The sequence below is a fragment of the Capricornis sumatraensis genome, chromosome 4 (assembly GCF_032405125.1).
Source record: "Capricornis sumatraensis isolate serow.1 chromosome 4, serow.2, whole genome shotgun sequence".
In the NCBI taxonomy this organism is placed as follows: Eukaryota; Metazoa; Chordata; class Mammalia; order Artiodactyla; family Bovidae; genus Capricornis; species Capricornis sumatraensis.
Genome location: NC_091072.1, coordinates 71,824,257 through 71,841,535, shown reverse-complemented (window position 1 = coordinate 71,841,535; position 17,279 = coordinate 71,824,257). Strand labels below are relative to the sequence as shown.

The following is a 17,279-nucleotide window of genomic DNA, read 5'->3' as shown; positions in this document are numbered from 1 at the left end:
AACAGCTCCTGAAAGAAGCGGGGGTTTCTAATACCTGCCTCCCTGGATCCTCGGAGGCTTGAAATGTGATGAAGCACAAGATCTACCACCAGGCAGGTATGAAGGAAATGTGAGCGTCCATCCTTCAGCAGTGTCTCATCTAACGAGAACTGGAGGACCCGGCTCTTTTACGGGATTAAATACAGAAAGCCAGATATACAATAACCAGGAAAGGAAGGAGGAGTGGGAGAGAGAAAGGGAATTCTCCCTGGAGATTTCTTCTATAGCCAAACAGCAGGGGAAGTGGAGGGAGGGGTGGAAACTCCAGGAGAGCTTTGATGGGAACTTTGATGGCTGCCCACCCACCCCCACCACCACCACGTGCCCACCGCTCCAGGGCCAAGGCCTGATAAGACAGGTGGTTGGCTTCCATCTGTGGGGCACAGTTGGAAATACTGACTTGGGGCCTCAGTGGGGGGGGGAGATCTCTCTCTCTGGGTGCTTGCTGCGCCTGTTCGGGTTCCAACACCATCTTCTGGGCTCCCAGTAAGACGGCCAATCACATGTGAACAGGGGGCAGATGGCTGATACTGTCTTATGAAATTTTTCCTTCATTTATATAGATATAAACATCTGCAGGTCTTGATAAAAATGAATTTCGTACTGAGAGCTGCTGCCACAGTAGTTAAGAGTCACTGCTCCGGATAATAATGCTGTTCAGTTTTGTCATCAAAGAGTGAAGTCCTCTCGTGTGACAGAGGACGGAGCTCTGGCCCTGGTCCCGGGCTGGGTGGTGGGGGCGGAGGAGGCAGAGTGTCTCAGCTGGGTCTGGAAGCAGCTCCATGGAGGTGGGCAGCAGGTTGATAGTGAGACAGCCCCCACCTGTTCGTTCTCCCCTGGTGTTTGGGAAAATCTGAAAATGCCCCCCATCTCAGCCATGCTAAGTGAGGACTCACTTAGTCCAGCACTGAGGAGCCAGCAAATCTGCCCAGAACTCCAGGAGCGGTGGTAGTGGTTGCGGAGCCAACTACCAGAGACGCCCTGCTTCACCAGCCCTGCTCCTGCCCTGAACCTTGGAGACCGTGTTCCTACGAGATAAGCAAATCCCCTATACACACTCCACAGAACCCATCCACACCCATATACACACAACACACCCTCCACGTGCAAACAGAACACACGCCCTTTACACACTCCACTGTATATCACACAAACACTGCATGTAACTGGGTGGGAAAGAGCACGGAGGAACCATGGGCGGGGGGCAGGGAGGGTGGTTGTGACTGAGTGGAGCAGGGAAGGGGGCCTCAGTGCATGCCAAGTCCCTACACCATCTTGGCTTCTAGAAACTGTGGGTGTGACACACCCAGCTGCTGAGAATGGACTCTGCAGGAACTTCTTGTGTCCCTAGGGATTCCTTGTCCCCAGGTGCTAAGGAATGAAGATGGTACAAAGGCATCTCTGGCCACCAAGAAAACACCATGTGCCTGGATGAGGAGTACAGGCCTGAGAACTGGATGGTGTGGGGTTCGAATACCTGATTTTTAGTTAGGCCATTGGCCTAACTTGGCCTACTTGGTCTCTCTGGGCCTGATCCTGATGCCAATCACTTGTGAGGCCTACAGAAAGGAAACCCTCCTGATATTCCCACCCAAAATCTGCTCTGCTCCCCAACAGGGTTTGCTGCACAGATAAAAGTCAAGTGGGGCATTTGAGACCAAGGCATCAATGAGTTTTTCAGCAAAAATAGTCTCTCTGGGAACAGCGTGGAGGAGGCAAGCCTCTCCTCCACGTGGCCCCCCACCCCAGCTTCTGATCCCCAAGAGAGGCCTCCTGACAACCTCTCTCCCACCTCACAAACAAGGGCTGCACACAGCATAGCGGGTTGGCAGAGCCAACTGAAGCTTTATTCTGAAAAAAAAGATAACTCAAATTGGATTTATTCTGAAAAAGACGCTTACATTGGTTTTTAGGTGGGGTCATGGGCAAAAGGGGCAACCCCAGGCAGTCAACTCCCCCCAGGTGTGGGTGGAGGACAGGGGCGAAACCTCAGGTCTCCCATGCAGATGCTCCCCTGCACAGCCCCATCTGCAGGAGCCAGTGAGCGGGGGAAGGCTGGGAGGGACCGCAAGAGCCTTTCACTTGGACAGGACATCAGAGGACTCAGACACCAGCTTCCCATCGCGGGTCTCAATCTTCTTCACAACCACAGCCTTGGAACTGGTGCGGCTGAAGGAGCCGGGGCCCCCACCAGAGGCCAGGCTCAGGCTGTAGTTGAAGCCAGGGGTCCCATAGGCCGAAGTCAATCCACCTGGTCAGGAAGAGACAGCCACGTGAGTATGGGAGGCTATGCTAACATCAGGTGCTGTTCCCTCTGTCTCCCTGACACCCCAGAAGTGGTCCCCAAGAAGGGGGAACTGCCCTGGTTTACTTCTCCAAGATGACTGGGTGAAAACCAGGAGCAGGGTGGGACAGGGCTTTGCTATTAGCTATGTGACCTTGGGGAGATGTTAGAGACTTGGTTTCGAGTCCTGGGTCAGGAAAATCCCCTGTTGGAGGGCATAGCAACCCACTGCAGTATTCTTGCCTGGAGAACCCCATGGACAGAGCAGCCTGGTGGGCTACAGACCGTAGGGTCACAAAGACTCGGACACAACTGAGTGACGGAGCACAAAAGCACGCAGGCTTGTGACCTTGCACAGGACAGTAGCTGGGCCCCAGCTTCCTCACCTGCACCAGAAGGACCCATAGAGGCTGCCCTCCGGCCCTGGCCCCCAAGACGCGGACACTCACCTGCGTAGCCACTGGTGGTCTTGGTGTGGATACTCATGTTCTGCATCCCAGACTCCAGCCTGTACCCAGAGGACACATGGAATGTCAGGACCAACTCTTGGCCCTGAGGACCCAGGTCCCATATCCTGCACTCCAGGGATGGTGCACCAAGGGTGGTCAGGGAACCCCCACACCTACCGGCTCTCCTCGCCCTCCAGCAGCTTCCTGTAGGTGGCAATTTCCACGTCCAGGGCCAGCTTGACATTCATGAGCTCCTGGTACTCGCGCAGCTGCCGTGCCATGTCCTGCTTGGCGTTCCTCAGAGCGGCCTCGAGCTCAGCCAGCTTGGCCTGAGCATCCTTGACAGCCATCTCACCACGCTGCTCAGCGTCAGCGATGGCAGCCTCCAGGGAAGCCCTCTGTGGGGGGAGGGGACAGGCAAGCAGGTAAAGCAGAGTCTGGTTGCCTCCTCTCCTTCTCCGCCTGCACCCGCTCTCCCTTTCCCCTCCTTTGGGGACCCCCTCTCCACGACCTAGACTAACCAACTCCACCTGCCTTATTCCAAGAAAACGTTAGAGGGGACTTTCCTCATAGTCCAGTGGTTAAAAATCTGCCTTGCAATGCAGGGGATCGATCCCTGATCGGGGAACTAAGATCCCACATGTCAGCTACTGAGCCGGTGTGCTCCGGAGCCCACGAAACACAAAGAGTGCATGTGCCATAACTAAGACTCAAAGCAGCCAAATAAATAATTTTTTTTTTAAAAAAGGAACAAAATGTTACAGGTGGGTGAGCTTTAGGAAGTGAAATGGGGGAATATGAGCAACTTCCAGATCCTTCCTGCTCACACGTCTCACCTGGGATGCTGTACAGTATTATCCCCACTCCCAACAGGACTAGATCTCTGCTTTCTAAACCCCCTTAAGGCATCTGATATATAAGCACCCTGATTTATAAGATAGATAAAGCAAGCTTGGGGAACCCATGCTGGACCACCAACCTATCTGCCCAGCCCCGTGACCCCTGTTCTGACCCCTCAGCCTCCCAGAACAATCTGTACTGTAGCTACCCCTCCAACTCCCAGGATCATTTCCCCAACCCCCAGACACCTCACTCCTTTCTGTACTATTTCCTCCACCCCAAAGGTGTCCCAGGACCCTCTTCCACCTCCAGCCCAGCCCATACCTGGCCTTTGAGACCCTCGATCTCAGCCTGGAGACGGCTGATGTTCCGGTTCATCTCAGAAATCTCCGTCTTCGTGCGACGAAGGTCATCCCCGTGCTTCCCAGCCAGTGTCTGTAGCTCCTCATACTGCAGAGGTGAGATGAGGAGTGAGGTTGAGAGGGGACTCCTGGTCCCTCCAAGGAAAGAGTACCCTCAGCCAAGTCACCAGAGCCCAGGTCCTCTCACGCCCACCCGGCTCCATACCTCTGGGCCTGGAACATCCCATCCCTGTGCCCCGGCACGACTCGGCAGCCCCGCTTCCAGCAGGCAGAGTTTGAAATTTCGCTTCTCCCTCAAGGAAGGACTAGCACCCAGAACTACCCAAAAGGGGAGCACCAGGTTGAGCCCCTGCCCTTTACCTTGATTTGGTACATGGTCTCGGCCTCCGCCCGGCTGCGGTTGGCGATCTCCTCATACTGGGCCTTGACCTCAGCGATGATGCCATCTAGGTCCAGGTTGCGGTTGTTGTCCATGGACAGGACCACGGACGTGTCAGAAATCTGAGACTGCATCTCACGGATCTCCTGTGGCAGGAAGGGGAGGTGGTGAGGCCCTGGCCCTGCACACAAGGAGTCCCCTTCTGGAGAAGGGCCTTCCACAAGGGACAAGACAGTTAGGGCGGGAGAGAAGGCAAAGTTCCTAAAGAAGGAAGATGGGTCGAAGACCTGGAACTTGGAGAGAAGCAAAGATGAAATGAGGCCAGGATAAAAGGAAATCCGGCTTTGGGTGAGAGACCAGAGGGCCAGAGCCCTTCCACGCTCTCAGCTACCAGTATGGAGCCCCCAGAGGGCTCCCACACGGCCCAAAGGATCTATCTAAACCCTAGAGACAGAGCCGGTCTGAGGTGGCCGGGTCACCACTCTGCAGTATGTATGATGCCACTCTGCAGTATGTATGATGACCTTGGACAGTCTCTCTCAGTTCTCCGAGCCTGTTTTCTCATCTGTGAAATGGGGTAATAAACCCTCGCTCATTCAGGGAGACAAAACATAAAGGACATCCATGCCAGGTTACTACTGGCAGTCGCAATTATTCCGGGTTGGGCCCTTGTCTGTTGGTGCACTGGCGGGGCTGGAAGGAGCCTCTGGCAGGGCCAGGGAACTCCAGTCTCCGGCAACTAGGAACGTACCTCTTCATACAGTTGCCTGTAGAAGTTGATCTCATCAGTCAGCCCTTCCAGGCGGGACTCCAGCTCTACCTTGTTCATGTAAGCTTCATCCACATCCTATGGGGTGGGGCAAGGGGAGCCAGAGCTGAGTGCCCCTCCTGATTCCAAGCCGGGGACACCCAGTGGCCTATACTTGGAACCTTCTAATCGCCTTCCCACCTCAGTGATCCAGTGCGGTCTCTGCCCCACCACACCTGCATTCCCAGCCCCTTTACCTCAGCTTCCTGCACATTCCGCCTCCTCCCGCCTCCTCTCCCCCTCCCCCTCGTCCTGGAAGCCTTCTATAGCTGGACCTCCAGTTCCACTGCTCCGTTTTCTTAGCCATGTCCCAACACCCATAGTTCTGTCCACATGCACCTAACTCTGTCCTTCCATGTTCAGTACCTAGGAGGCACCCAAATGTTGTCCCATGACTTAGAAACATTTAAGAACAGAAAGCCTGAGTCTAGCCTGAGTCTCTAAGCACCAGCCTTCTGTGTTTGGTGGGGGTAGGGGTGCTCCCTCACCTTTTTGATGATGACAAATTCATTCTCCATGTCTGTGCGCTTTTGGATTTCATCCTCATACCTGATAAGGAAGAGACATAGAATGAGAGGATGAAAGGGAAAGGTGAGGTTGCCATGGATCTTTTGAGGGGGGCAAGAATATCTAGAAAATTCAGTTAATGGAAATGTAAAAAGATATGAGATAGTTGGTCTGGTCATTCTGTCCCAACCAGCTACTGTCTCCCCAGCCTTACCCCACGCCACCCCCAGTCAGTGAAGAAGCCTAGAGCAGGAAGTGTCTCCCCAAATCCATGAAGATATATTGGATTAGGCATATGAGGAGGTTTAGCAACAGTGACTGACAGGAGACCTTTGACAGAACTTTCTGGAATGTGCCAGAAATCAGGGATAAGAAAGAAATAAGGGCCAGGGCTGTTAATATACAACAGAGGCCTGTTGGCTACTTCTGCTCCCATCCTAGATTTACTATGTAAAGTCTAGAAGATAATTTGTTGTCCAAATCAAGACAGTTCTGCAATTGAAGGAGGAGGGGAAGTGCTATTAACAATGGACATACACCTAGACTGTCCTGGGGTCACCCTAATTATATAGGACTGCACTGCCCAAAAAGCAGAGGGCCTTGGGGTCTGAAACCTCTGGTCCCAAGGGGCCAGGCAGGGGGAGATGATTTCAGCTGGGGAGGACGGAGGCTCACTTGGTCTTGAAGTCCTCCACCAGCCCCTGCATGTTGCCAAGCTCCACTTCCAGCTTCAGCTTATCCTGGGCCAGAGTTTCCAGCTGCCGACGGAGGCTGTTGATGTAGCTCTCAAACATGTTGTCTATGTTGCTCCGGGCAGTCTTCTGCTGCTGCAGGAGGTTCCATTTGGTCTCCAGAACCTTGTTCTGCTGCTCCAGGTGCCGCACCTGTATGATGGGGCAGAAAAGTCCACAGTCACATCAGGCCAGGGCGCAAAGTCTGGCACAAAGCAAGCATTGTGTTTTCCCTTAATCTACTCCCCAAGCAGTTGGGTCTCCAGAACTGCATTAGTGTTGGGCTGCGGGGAGACAAGGGGGTACATGGTTGGAAGTAGATATCTAGGAATTATGTTGGTTATACTTTCAGGAAAAAAATAGGTATTATTGACTGAGATTGTACATTACACGTCAGTAAAAGTAGCCAAGTTTTGATTAACACTTTTCATGATTGAAAGAAATATAGATGGTTCATATCAAACAACCATGATTATTATTTGGAGTGGCTTTGAGAGACTCATAGATTACAGGGAAATTTCAGCCCTACAATCTAGAAAGCACTGGCCAGAAGACCTAGGTTTTAGCCTAATGCTGCTACTGATCTTGAGTTGCTTCCCCTCTCTGAGCCCAGGTCTCCTCAACCCTGCAATGGCCTAGAAGATCTCAGGCAAGCCCTATCCGAACCCCATCTCTAAGAGCAAGAAACTAGGTAAATCTGTCTGCAAACTGAAGACCCTCCTCCCCACAGCCCTCTCTTTGAGTTCTCCAACATCCAACCCCACCCTACTCCACCCTGAATCCACAATCCTGTTTTCTTGTCCAAAACACAAAGGTCCTAGGTTCCTTGGGTTCGAGGAATCCAGATTTTAGGATGAAATTAAACCATGTTGGAAGAGTAATTTTTTTCAAGAAAGAATAATAAACTGGTCCCAAAAGGAAGAATGCTTTTTATTTTAATTGACCCAAAGTTGGAACTTCTTTTAAATTAGGAGGACTTGGAAAAGAAGTTTGTCTTAAGGGTTTGGTTCAGATCCAACAAATCCAACTCTGTAAATCCCTTTCTTCCCCAGCTCATTCTGTCCCAAAATTATAAAAAATAAGTGATTATAACATTTACCCTTATTAGAGTGCTTAATGTAGGCCAAGCACTGCTAAGCTCTTACATACATTATATGCCTGAATAGGCAAAACCTCTTGGATTTAGGAGATTAGAGAGCCTATTTTGTAGATGAGGAAATCAGATTTAGCAAGTTAGTCCACCAAAGGAAAGGGTAGAGCACTGGGGACCTTCAGCCTCCGCTTAGCTACTCACTGGGAAGACCCCAGAGCTAGCAAAAGGCAATCAAGAAGTCAAGTCAAGGGTCCTTAAGACCAAGGAACCACCAAGCCTTCCCCCAAAACCGGGGAGGTCCCGTTTCCCAGGGGACTCCAATTCTTAAAGACGCCAATCTGCCCCAGGATTTCCCTCCTTCCGCTCCCACAATGCCTCCCAGGAGCCAGTCAGCAGAGAGGAACTCGTCCTCCATCGCTGGGGGCCCTGGGGCCTTAAGGGACCAACAACCCCCTCCCAACCCCAGGCTGCAAAACCTGGCCTGGCGCCTCCCCTGAGAAAGTGGAGCCAGGTTATTGGGGCGGAGCCGAGGAGCGAAGAGTGAGGGGACAAGGGCCGAGGCGGGGGAAGAGGGGCGTTGGCGGATAGGCGCCTTATCTGAAACCATAAATCCTGGGATTTAAAAGGACGTGAAACGCGGGTAGGGTGTCCCACGCCCGCAGACTTTGAATCCTGCATGGGCTTTCCTGAAGCCAGTCCCTGGCGTCCCACCCCACCTCACCCCACCCCTACCCCACTCCACCCTGACACACACCCCCACCCCCACCCCCGAAACCCCAGGTGCCCAGCGCTCCCCGGGAGACTAGGAGCGGGTCTCCAGCACGAAGCCTCTGCCCCTCACCCCTCCGTGGGGGCGGGTCTCTGCCCCGCCCGGCCCCGCCCACAAGGTCAGCTCCCGGGGCCCTGGCCAAGTTATGACTCATCTTGATGCCCCCCACTCTCAGATCCCTGGGACGCCAAAGGCCTGGCTCAATATTTGCCTGCTTGAATCAGGACTGCTGCTTCCTTCTCCTAGAATCCTATCAAATTCCTATTTTAAAAAAAAACAAAATTTTTTTTTAAGCACAGGAGCACTACTGGAAAGGCCCTTGGGGCCGGGATAAAGAGAAGGATGACCCTGAGGGAGGAACTCCCCTCCCACCCGACAGCTAAACACCTGGAACACTTCGAGGCTGAGAGCTTTATAGACTTGGGGTGAGATGGGCGAGTGAGTCAGGGGCCCCCAAGATTTACAATCAGAAGCCTCCAAGATCCCTCCCTATCCTTTCCCCTGCCCAAACCCAAGTGCGCAGAGGGGCCAAGTCACTGGTTGGAAGGCAGAATGTTCCCAGAGTGGGTGGGGCCCAGCAGGACACTAGTGAGGGGCTGGAGATGTGCCCATGGAGGGTGGGGTGACCAAGAGAAAGGGCTGGGATCCTGGTCCAGCCCCAGGCACTGCCAGCCACGCAGAGGGGAGCCCTCACCTTGTCGATGAAGGAGGCAAATTTGTTGTTGAGGGTCTTGATCTGCTCCTTCTCCTGGGTGCGGACGGCCTGGATGTTGGGGTCCACCTCCAGCTTGAGGGGGCTCAGCAGGCTCTGGTTCACGGTGACAGCTGTGATGCCCCCCAAACCTGGGGCCCCGCCGTAGCTTCCAGCCATACTCATGCTGGTGCCCAGGCCACCCCGAAAGCTGCTGCCGCTGCCCACTCGGGAAAAGGCCGAGGAGCTGATGCGGGAGCCGGGCCCGCTGGTGTAGGAGCGGCTGCTGAAGGACCTGGGGGCAGACGTGGACACCTTGTAGGACTTCTGGGTCACCCTGATGGACATGGTGGAGGCTGGAGAGGAGGCGAGGAGGCCGAAGCTGAGGAAGAGTCGAGGAGTCGAGAAGCTGATTCTCGGTGGGGTACAGCTCCCCGATGGCCTTTTATAAAACAGAGCCCAGCCCAGGAGGAGGGGATTGGCCTTGTAGCTGAGTGGCTAGGCCCTGAGGGGGCAGGGCCTAACCTGACACCTGCCACCTACAGGCCGGACTCAGGTGGGGGCAGCAGAGAGCTGCTCCCACCCCGGAGCCCACGCCTGCACCACCCTGGAACCCAGGAAAAGGCAATTCTGTTAATGTGAAAGTGCAAGGACTTTGCCAGCCTCTACAAGCTCCCTGTAACAGAGCTTGCCCAGGGATGCCCAGCCACTGCAGCCCCAAATCCTGGGTCTTATCTCCTTCCCTCCCATGGGAAATAAATGCACACACTGGGGAACACGGCCAGCAAGGGACCCCTGGCATTTGAGTCTCCTCTGAGCAGCCGATACTCCAAAGACACCACCCTGTGTTCGTTCCTCCACTTCGTGTGATTACGAAGGTCTGCCCAGGCTGGACACGGGCTCCAAATCATTGAACCTGAGGTCAACCATTTACCTGGTCTTTCCTCAGTTACTGCTGTGCCCTCAGCCCCTGGTGCAGTGCCAGGAGGCACTGGGAAAATATTCATGGAACGAATGAATGAATGAATGAACATTCACTGTCTTAGCTATGGGGCTGTATGTGAAAGTTAAAGTGAGATCCAACACAGTGCTTTTCCAGGACACAACGCCGTGGCGTCTTTCTCTCCTCCCAAGATCGCAGGATTCTTGGGCCTGAAAGGCACAGCAAAGGATGAACAAGAGCTAAAGGGCAGGCTGGGGGAGGTCAGGAGAGAAGGTGGCTGCATTGGGGGATCATCTCATTGCTCACCACTGTTTGCAGGAGTCATTCCCATAGCCCCCAGTGGGTGAATCACAGGAAAGAGGCAGGACTGTGAGCTGGGGGTGGAGTGGGGAGCCCCGATGGTGAGTCAACCAGCAGCTTCTCTTTCTCTTCCCCAGCCACCCCCCCGTCCCCCGCTGGGCATAGGAGAAAGAAAAGAGTCCCTGCACCTGTCTCCTCAAACCCATTAAGAAAATGAGTCAGGAGAGCAGGTTGGGGCACCGCATGCACCTGCAGAAGGCTGGAGAATGGGGAGCTGAATAAGGCACCCAGGGCCTGGGTGGGGCAGGGTGAGGCAGGCTGTGGGTGGAAAGCACAAGTTTTGGGTCCCCAAGGCAGAGATTCCAGCAGCAATTACCTAATGGCTGGGGCTGGATTCTCTGATAGATCCTGCAGGGCATGAAATGGAGAGGAGTGGGTGGCTGTTCACTAGAAACCAACAGATTCCCTGGAGGAGAGGGACTGGCGGCCCATAGCCCCCAAACCCCCAACCGAGGTGACTGTTGCCATGCCTGTCCCCAGGGCAGGTGAGTGGGTGACTCTCCGTCCTTCTCCGGCACCAGAGCACAGGCGCAGAGGCCCTTACAGAGGGACAGCGAGACCCAGAAACCCTCTCCCTGGGAGTCGGACAAGTCCCCAAAGACAGACATGCAGATAAGCTCCCCTCAGATCACACATTCCAGACCACGCACACACACACACACACAGGAACGAACTTTGAAGTCCCTTCTGGAAAGACAAACCCAGAGTCTCTCAGAGGGGACACAATGACCACATCCCTTTCTTCCCTCCCCTCTTTTCTCTTCCCACTCTCCCCAGGCCTGGCCTCCTGCCACACAGAACCAGGCAGTACCTGTTTGTACCAGGCCCTCTCTCAGCCCCTTTAAACAATGCTTAGTTTTCCAAGGAGTGATTTGAATGCAAGCTCCCCCCTCCCCAACAAACACCCACACCTAGCAGAGCTAAGAGACTTCGCTTTCCTGAGACCAAAAGGAGAGGTATGGGCCCGGTGCCAAACCAGGCCCAGAGAAGGCGGAAGGAGAGAGGGAGGGGCTGGTCAGACAGGTATGGCAGCCTAGGGGAGGGACGACCGGGCAGCTCCCTGCTTCTCCTCCCCCACGCTGTGGTCCACACAGCGAACCTGGGCACACTCAGAGGGGAGAGGCCTTACCTGAAGTCCTGAGCACAGAACTGCAGCCCAGAGCCCTCCCCTGAAATCTCAGCCCTCCCACCCCCAGCCCAAGCCATCTGGTCCCCTGGTTGCAGGAGTGTCTTTTGTTTAAGATGAAGACAAGCGGCCTACAAGGACCGTGTGGTTTTCAGGCTGTAAGAAGGCCCAGATCTCACCCAGGGGAAGTTCCTCTTTGCTGGGGCAGCCCAGAACGATCCAGGGTGGAAAGTGCTTGCATCTTTCTTGTCAGCTCCCTATTGCCCAGAGCCCCGGCCAACCCCTCCCCACTGCCTGAAACCCAGCTTAGGGTGCAAGAGAAGAGGCCAGAGCTGCCCACTCCTGTGGCCCCTGCCTGGGATTCCAGTTTGGAAGCAATAGAGGGAAGCCCTGGTGGCTCAGCCGGTAAAGAATCCGCCTGCAATGTGGAAGACCTAGGTTTAATCCCTGGGTCAGGAAGATATCCTGGAGAAGGGAATGGCAACCCAATCCAGTCTTCTTGACTGGAGATTTCCATGGACAGAGGAACCTGGTGGGCTACACAGTCCATGGGGTCATAAAGAGTCGGACATACCTGAGCAACTTTCACTTCACTTCACTTTCAGGACTAGGGCCAAGTTATGAGGGAGCAGAAAATGGAACCGAGGTGGCCTGAGGGGACGACTTGCAAAGCTGTCTCCGGCCACTGAGGTCTGCACAGTGCTTCCTACCCAACAAAAGGGAAAGTGTTTTTGGTGACTGCCCAACCCAGACCCAGATTCTGTTCCAAACTGCCTTTCCTGGAAATCAGAAGAAGGAAGGAGGAGATGCTCACCCCCTTCACCCTGATGGTGATGGCGCAGGCTGGCACCAAGGAGGTCCGGAGGCCTCAGGTCAAGGCTGAGGGCAGAGGTGGGTGAGCAGGGTAGCTCTTATCATACGTCACTCACAATCCTCCGAAAAGATGGTCTGAACACATTCTTCTCAGGGGTCAGGACTGGTGACACAGAAACACCTCACTCAAAGCAGCACTACTCACAGAAGCCAAAATGCGAACAACTCCAACATCCACCAGCTGATGAACCACGGAGAGACAAAAGGCGACATCCCCTACAATGGCATACCATTCTCAGTAAAAATGAATGGATCACCCACGCCTGCTACAATTCAGATGAGCCTTGAAAAACGTTATCCTGAGTGAAGGAAGCCAGTCACACAGGATCACGTATTGCATAATTCTACTTGCATGAAATGTCCAGAAGCAGCAAATCTATAGAGACAGAAAGCAGATCCATGGTTGCCAAACTGCCTCCGGGCTGGGGGGAGTGGAAGTGACTGGTGAAAATATGAGTTTCTTTTAGGACTTAAGAAAATGTTCTAAATTCAATTATGGCGATCATTGTGCAAGCCTGTGAAAATAGTAAAAATCACTGAATTGTACATTTTAAATGGTTGAATTGTGTGGTATGTGAATTATAGCTTAATAAAGCTGTCACAAAAACAGGCAATCCACAAAAGCATAAATCAGCCACATATATAAACTAGGGACTTTGTAGACCAGCATAGGATCCAGGGGACAGAAGGGAAGATTTTGTTTAGATGCTGAAGGTAGGTGGAGCAGAGTATCCAAAGAACTGAAGTCACTTTAAAAGATGAGCATTTGAGTCTTCCTGTTGACATGGAAATATCTGAGTTTAGTGCTGAGGCAGCAACAACAATTTAAGTGGAAAGCCACAGATGGTGGGAAAACCCATCAGTAAGCCACGTCATGAATAATAAAGTTGATCTGATTGTTCATTTTTGTGCCCTGTGCCTCAAGGCCAAAATTGTTCATAGTCAGTGCTCAGTAAATGGTGACTATTTGTCATTGTGATAAACACAGCTCTGATGATTCAAGCCAGTCCGAATGGGAATAGACTGCCCAGAGAGGCAACGAGCTCCTGTCCCTAGAAGTCTGGAGAACAAGGTGTGCTAACCAGCTGTTCTCTGGGTTCACTGTGGGGTTCTTAACTCAGGTAGCGGTTTGGACCAGAACTTCCCGATCTTCCCCACTCTGATAGCCTTGATCCATGTTCTGCTGTCACAGGACGTACATGCTTTGATTGGACAACACGAATGTCCTCCAAACCAAACTTTTTATTTTGACAGAAGATGTAGTCAGAAATTATTAGAACAGGCACGGGGAGACAAGCAGGAAGGTAAGCCTCCTCATGGAAGAAAGGAGACAAGCCTACAGCCTGGAGGTGATGAGGTCTCCAGCCTGCTCTCCCTTCGTTATACCCTGGTCTCCACTGATGCCAAACTGGACGCAGCTGTCTACTGGACAGACAGCCAACCGTAGCTCAGTCACTGTCATCCTTCCTCTTAATTCTGGTTCTCTGTCTGGAGCATGCACACCAAGATCGCCCAGGCTTGCCCCTGTATTTCTTTTTACTACAAGAACTCTTTTAATTTTGAAATGATTTTACTAATTTATTTTTGAGTGCACTGGGTCTTCATTGCTTTGCGGACTTTTCTCAAGTTACGGCGAGCAGGGGCTTCTCCAGTTGCGGTGTGCAGGCTTCTCGTTGCAGTGGTTTCTCTGGTTGCAGAGCACAGCCTCTGGGAGCCGCGGGCTTCAGCAGTTGTGGCCTGTGGGCTCAGTAGCTGCAGCTCTCTGCTTCTAGAGTGCAGCCTCAACAGCTGTGGCACATGGGCTCAGTTGATCCGAGGCATGTGGGACCTTCCCCGACCAGGGCTTGAACCTGTGTCTCTTGCATTGGCAGGTGGATTCTTTACCACTGAGCGACCAGGGAAGCCCACCTGCACGCTTTAAAAGCTTCCTTGCAGCAGCCAGGGCTGAGCTCTTGGCCTTGGCTCTGCTCTCACATGAAGACCTCCAGAAACACACCCTTCTCCTCTCCCAAGAGGATATAGGCTACAGCCCAAGTCCAGAGCACTTCAGGGTCCTTGGTCAGAAAGAATGAGATACCTGCCCTTCAGGAAAGAAGATAGTGACCAGTCCCCAGAGCCTGACACTCCAGGGACACACACAGAGACTAAGAGAGGACCCAGATGGGGTGAGGTGAGGACAACGTGCAGGAGGTCTGAGTGATGGGAAGGGGGAGACGGAGTCACTGGCTCCCCAGGAGGATGGGCCCCTAAGGAAGGAGTTGCACAGCCCACCTGCCTACATACCTCCACTGCCAGAAAAAAGCATTCCTAAGAGTGATTCAGGTAACCAGACAGGAGTGCAGGAGGGGGAAAGGAACTGCAAGGACCTGGGTCTCCGCTACAGTCCCCACGCCTACCCTCACTGCTAGCCCTGGGTCTCCTGCATTGCAGGCAGACGCTGTACCATCTGAGCCACCTATGGCCTGGGTTGCTTGGCAATGGAGCTATTGTCCAGTGGTCTTTCGTTTTGAATTTCCTGCCCAGCAACCTGAAGACCAAGGCGGGGAGTTAGGGGAAGGGACTCCAGGCCTTTATTCCCTCCTGTTTTTATTCACACATTCATTCACTCGTCCACTTAGGGTATTTGCTTATCAGACAATACCCTAAACAGTGTGGTGGTCCTACCTCACAGACTATAGCCTGCCAGGCTCCTCTCTCCATGGGATTTTCCAGGCAAGAATACTGGAGGGGATTGCAATGCCCTCCTCCAGGGAATCTTCCCGACCCAGGGATCAAATCCCAGTCTCCTGCATCTCCTGCGTTGTAGGTGGATTCTTTACCAGTGAGCCACCAGGGAAGCTCCCAAACAGTGTGGGGAAATAGCTTTTTGGTTCCTTTCATAGCAGTTCAGTGCAGGTAGGAGCCTCCTGTGAATTAAGCAAGGTATAGCCTGAAGGTTTCTATTGAAAGGTGAATATTAGGAGTCCTTAGTCGCTAACTTGGTATATTGATGGTTTAGCAGCCTGGAGACCACCTTCAGATCAGCAAACTGACACTCCCAGGGGCAGGGCCTGAGAGAGGGGGGCTGAGGACAGCAGCGTACTTTGATGGGAAGAAGAACCGAGTGTCAGCACTGAGTCCAAGTGCCCTCTGGGGAGGCAGGAGGTCTGGTGGGGAAGGATGCTGAGGTGAGCTCCCTTACCACAACACTGCCTGAAGTTTCAGGCTGCGACGGACTTCTGAGTATTCATTTTTCAGCCCACATCCCCTGCCCTCAGAGAAATCTAGGGATCTGCTTGAAAAGAGCCCTTTGTGGTCTGAAAAACATCCCCCAGATACCCCTTTAAAAACCCACAACTAGTGGGGTTGAATAGGAACCTTTGGAGAGGAATAAATTAGGAGTTTGGGATCAACAAATACACACTGTTGTTGTCCAGTCACTAAGTCGTGTCCCACTCTGCGATCCCATGGACTGCAGCATGCCAGGCTCCTCTGTCCTCCGCTCCCTCCCAGAGTTTGCTCAAATTCATGTCCATTGAGTCACTGATGCCATCTTACCATTTCATCATCCATCGTTCCCTTCCTCTCTTGCCTTTCTCCTCAACCTTTCCCAGCGTCAGGGTCTTTTCCAATGTGTCAGCTGTTCATGTCAGGTGGCCAAGGTATTGGAGCTTCACCATCAGTATTAGTCCTTTGCCGGGGTCCAGCCCCGGTGGATCCAGGGAATTCGAAGGGTGGACGGTGTTGGCGTGGAAAGACTTGTGTATTTATTAATATAAGATTAGATTAAGAAACTATAGTGCAGTAGGAAAATTAAGTGGAGAAAGAGGGCTGAATAGCTTGGTTTATGCGGAAGACCAATAAAATTCCAGACAAGGAATTTGCACCATCTACGTTGGGCCACCGGTGCCCGCTTGAATATCTAAGGGTGCCTCGCCTTAAGCTCCCTTTCTCGCGGATCTTAATAACCAGGGCAAATAAGTAGACCTGGCGAGCCTCCGGCCCCAGACGGAAATTCAGCCTGAAATTAAAGTAAAGAGCAGAGGGAAGAAAAGGGAGAGAAAAAGAGAGAGAGAGAGAGACACAGGGGGAGCCAGATTCCCAAGAAACCAGGCCGAGACTAGTCCGAGAAACTGGTCTGAGAATCTGGTCCATCCTTTATTGTTCAGAAGGCCTTTTATACTTTTGATAAAACATGGAGATCAATGGGTAACACAAAGTTATGCAGCGTTAGCAGTCCAGACTCTTATCAAAACCAGGCTTTTTTCTCTGCATACCTAATTGTATACACAAGTCTTAGGTAATTTACATCATCTTCCAGCCAAAAGGGCCAATTTAACATTTTACAGCCTTTTTTCTGATAAGGGTTTGTCAACCACAAGACTTATTTGTGTTGATCTTCCCAAGGTCTGGTGCCACCTCTCAGAAAGCACTAAATAAAGTTACATTCTTACACAGCAAGGATACAGCAACTTATAACAAGTAGAGGGAGTACAGTGATTTACAGCAAAAGAGAAGCAATTAACTCAAAAGTCTAGTGTTGCTAACATCAAAACTACTATGTATCTTTTTCTACATCCTGCTTACATTAACATCCTTCCAGGTGCCTAAAAGATAAAGAATAAGGAGGTCTGGCAGCAATCCTTGAGTCAACAGTGAAAACCCTCTACCAATATAATTTTTAACTCTTTAGAAAAGGCTCTGTATCTTTAAGATGTCTCTCGCGGTTGGGGGCTGTAAGCAGTTCACAAGCTGTAAGCTTTGTGCCTCTCGCGGTTGAGGGGCTGTAAGCAATTCACAAGCTGTAAGAGGTCTGGGGAACCTGTTAGGCAGGCTAGAGAGCTATCAGAGGGGTTTAACTGAAACATCCCTTTCAAATGCAGAAGACTAAAACCCTGAATTGACTTTTTTCCAGAGAATATCAGAAAAGCGGAAAAGCAGAGCACAAAAGCCGGCAGATTTTTGCTGGGGTACATGCTTAGGAATATCCAGAGGGGTCCCTGAAGTCTGAGCACGCCTTGCGTATGTCAGCTTCCTTCCTCATGA

The 17,279-nt window shown here is 52.4% G+C and overlaps 1 protein-coding gene across 1 annotated transcript; it reads right to left on the bottom strand.

Annotated features, from left to right (window-relative positions):
* Nucleotides 1-1,878: 1,878 nt before the first annotated feature.
* Nucleotides 1,879-9,368, bottom strand: KRT8 (keratin 8). Its single transcript, XM_068970705.1, has 9 exons — nt 8,956-9,368; nt 6,344-6,552; nt 5,650-5,710; nt 5,105-5,200; nt 4,335-4,499; nt 3,937-4,062; nt 2,950-3,170; nt 2,773-2,831; nt 1,879-2,290 (listed from the first exon to the last, which is right to left on the bottom strand). The coding sequence occupies exons 1-9, from the start codon at nt 9,298-9,300 to the stop codon at nt 2,118-2,120; spliced, it is 1,455 nt and encodes a 484-aa protein (XP_068826806.1). The 5' UTR covers nt 9,301-9,368; the 3' UTR covers nt 1,879-2,117.
* Nucleotides 9,369-17,279: the final 7,911 nt, after the last annotated feature.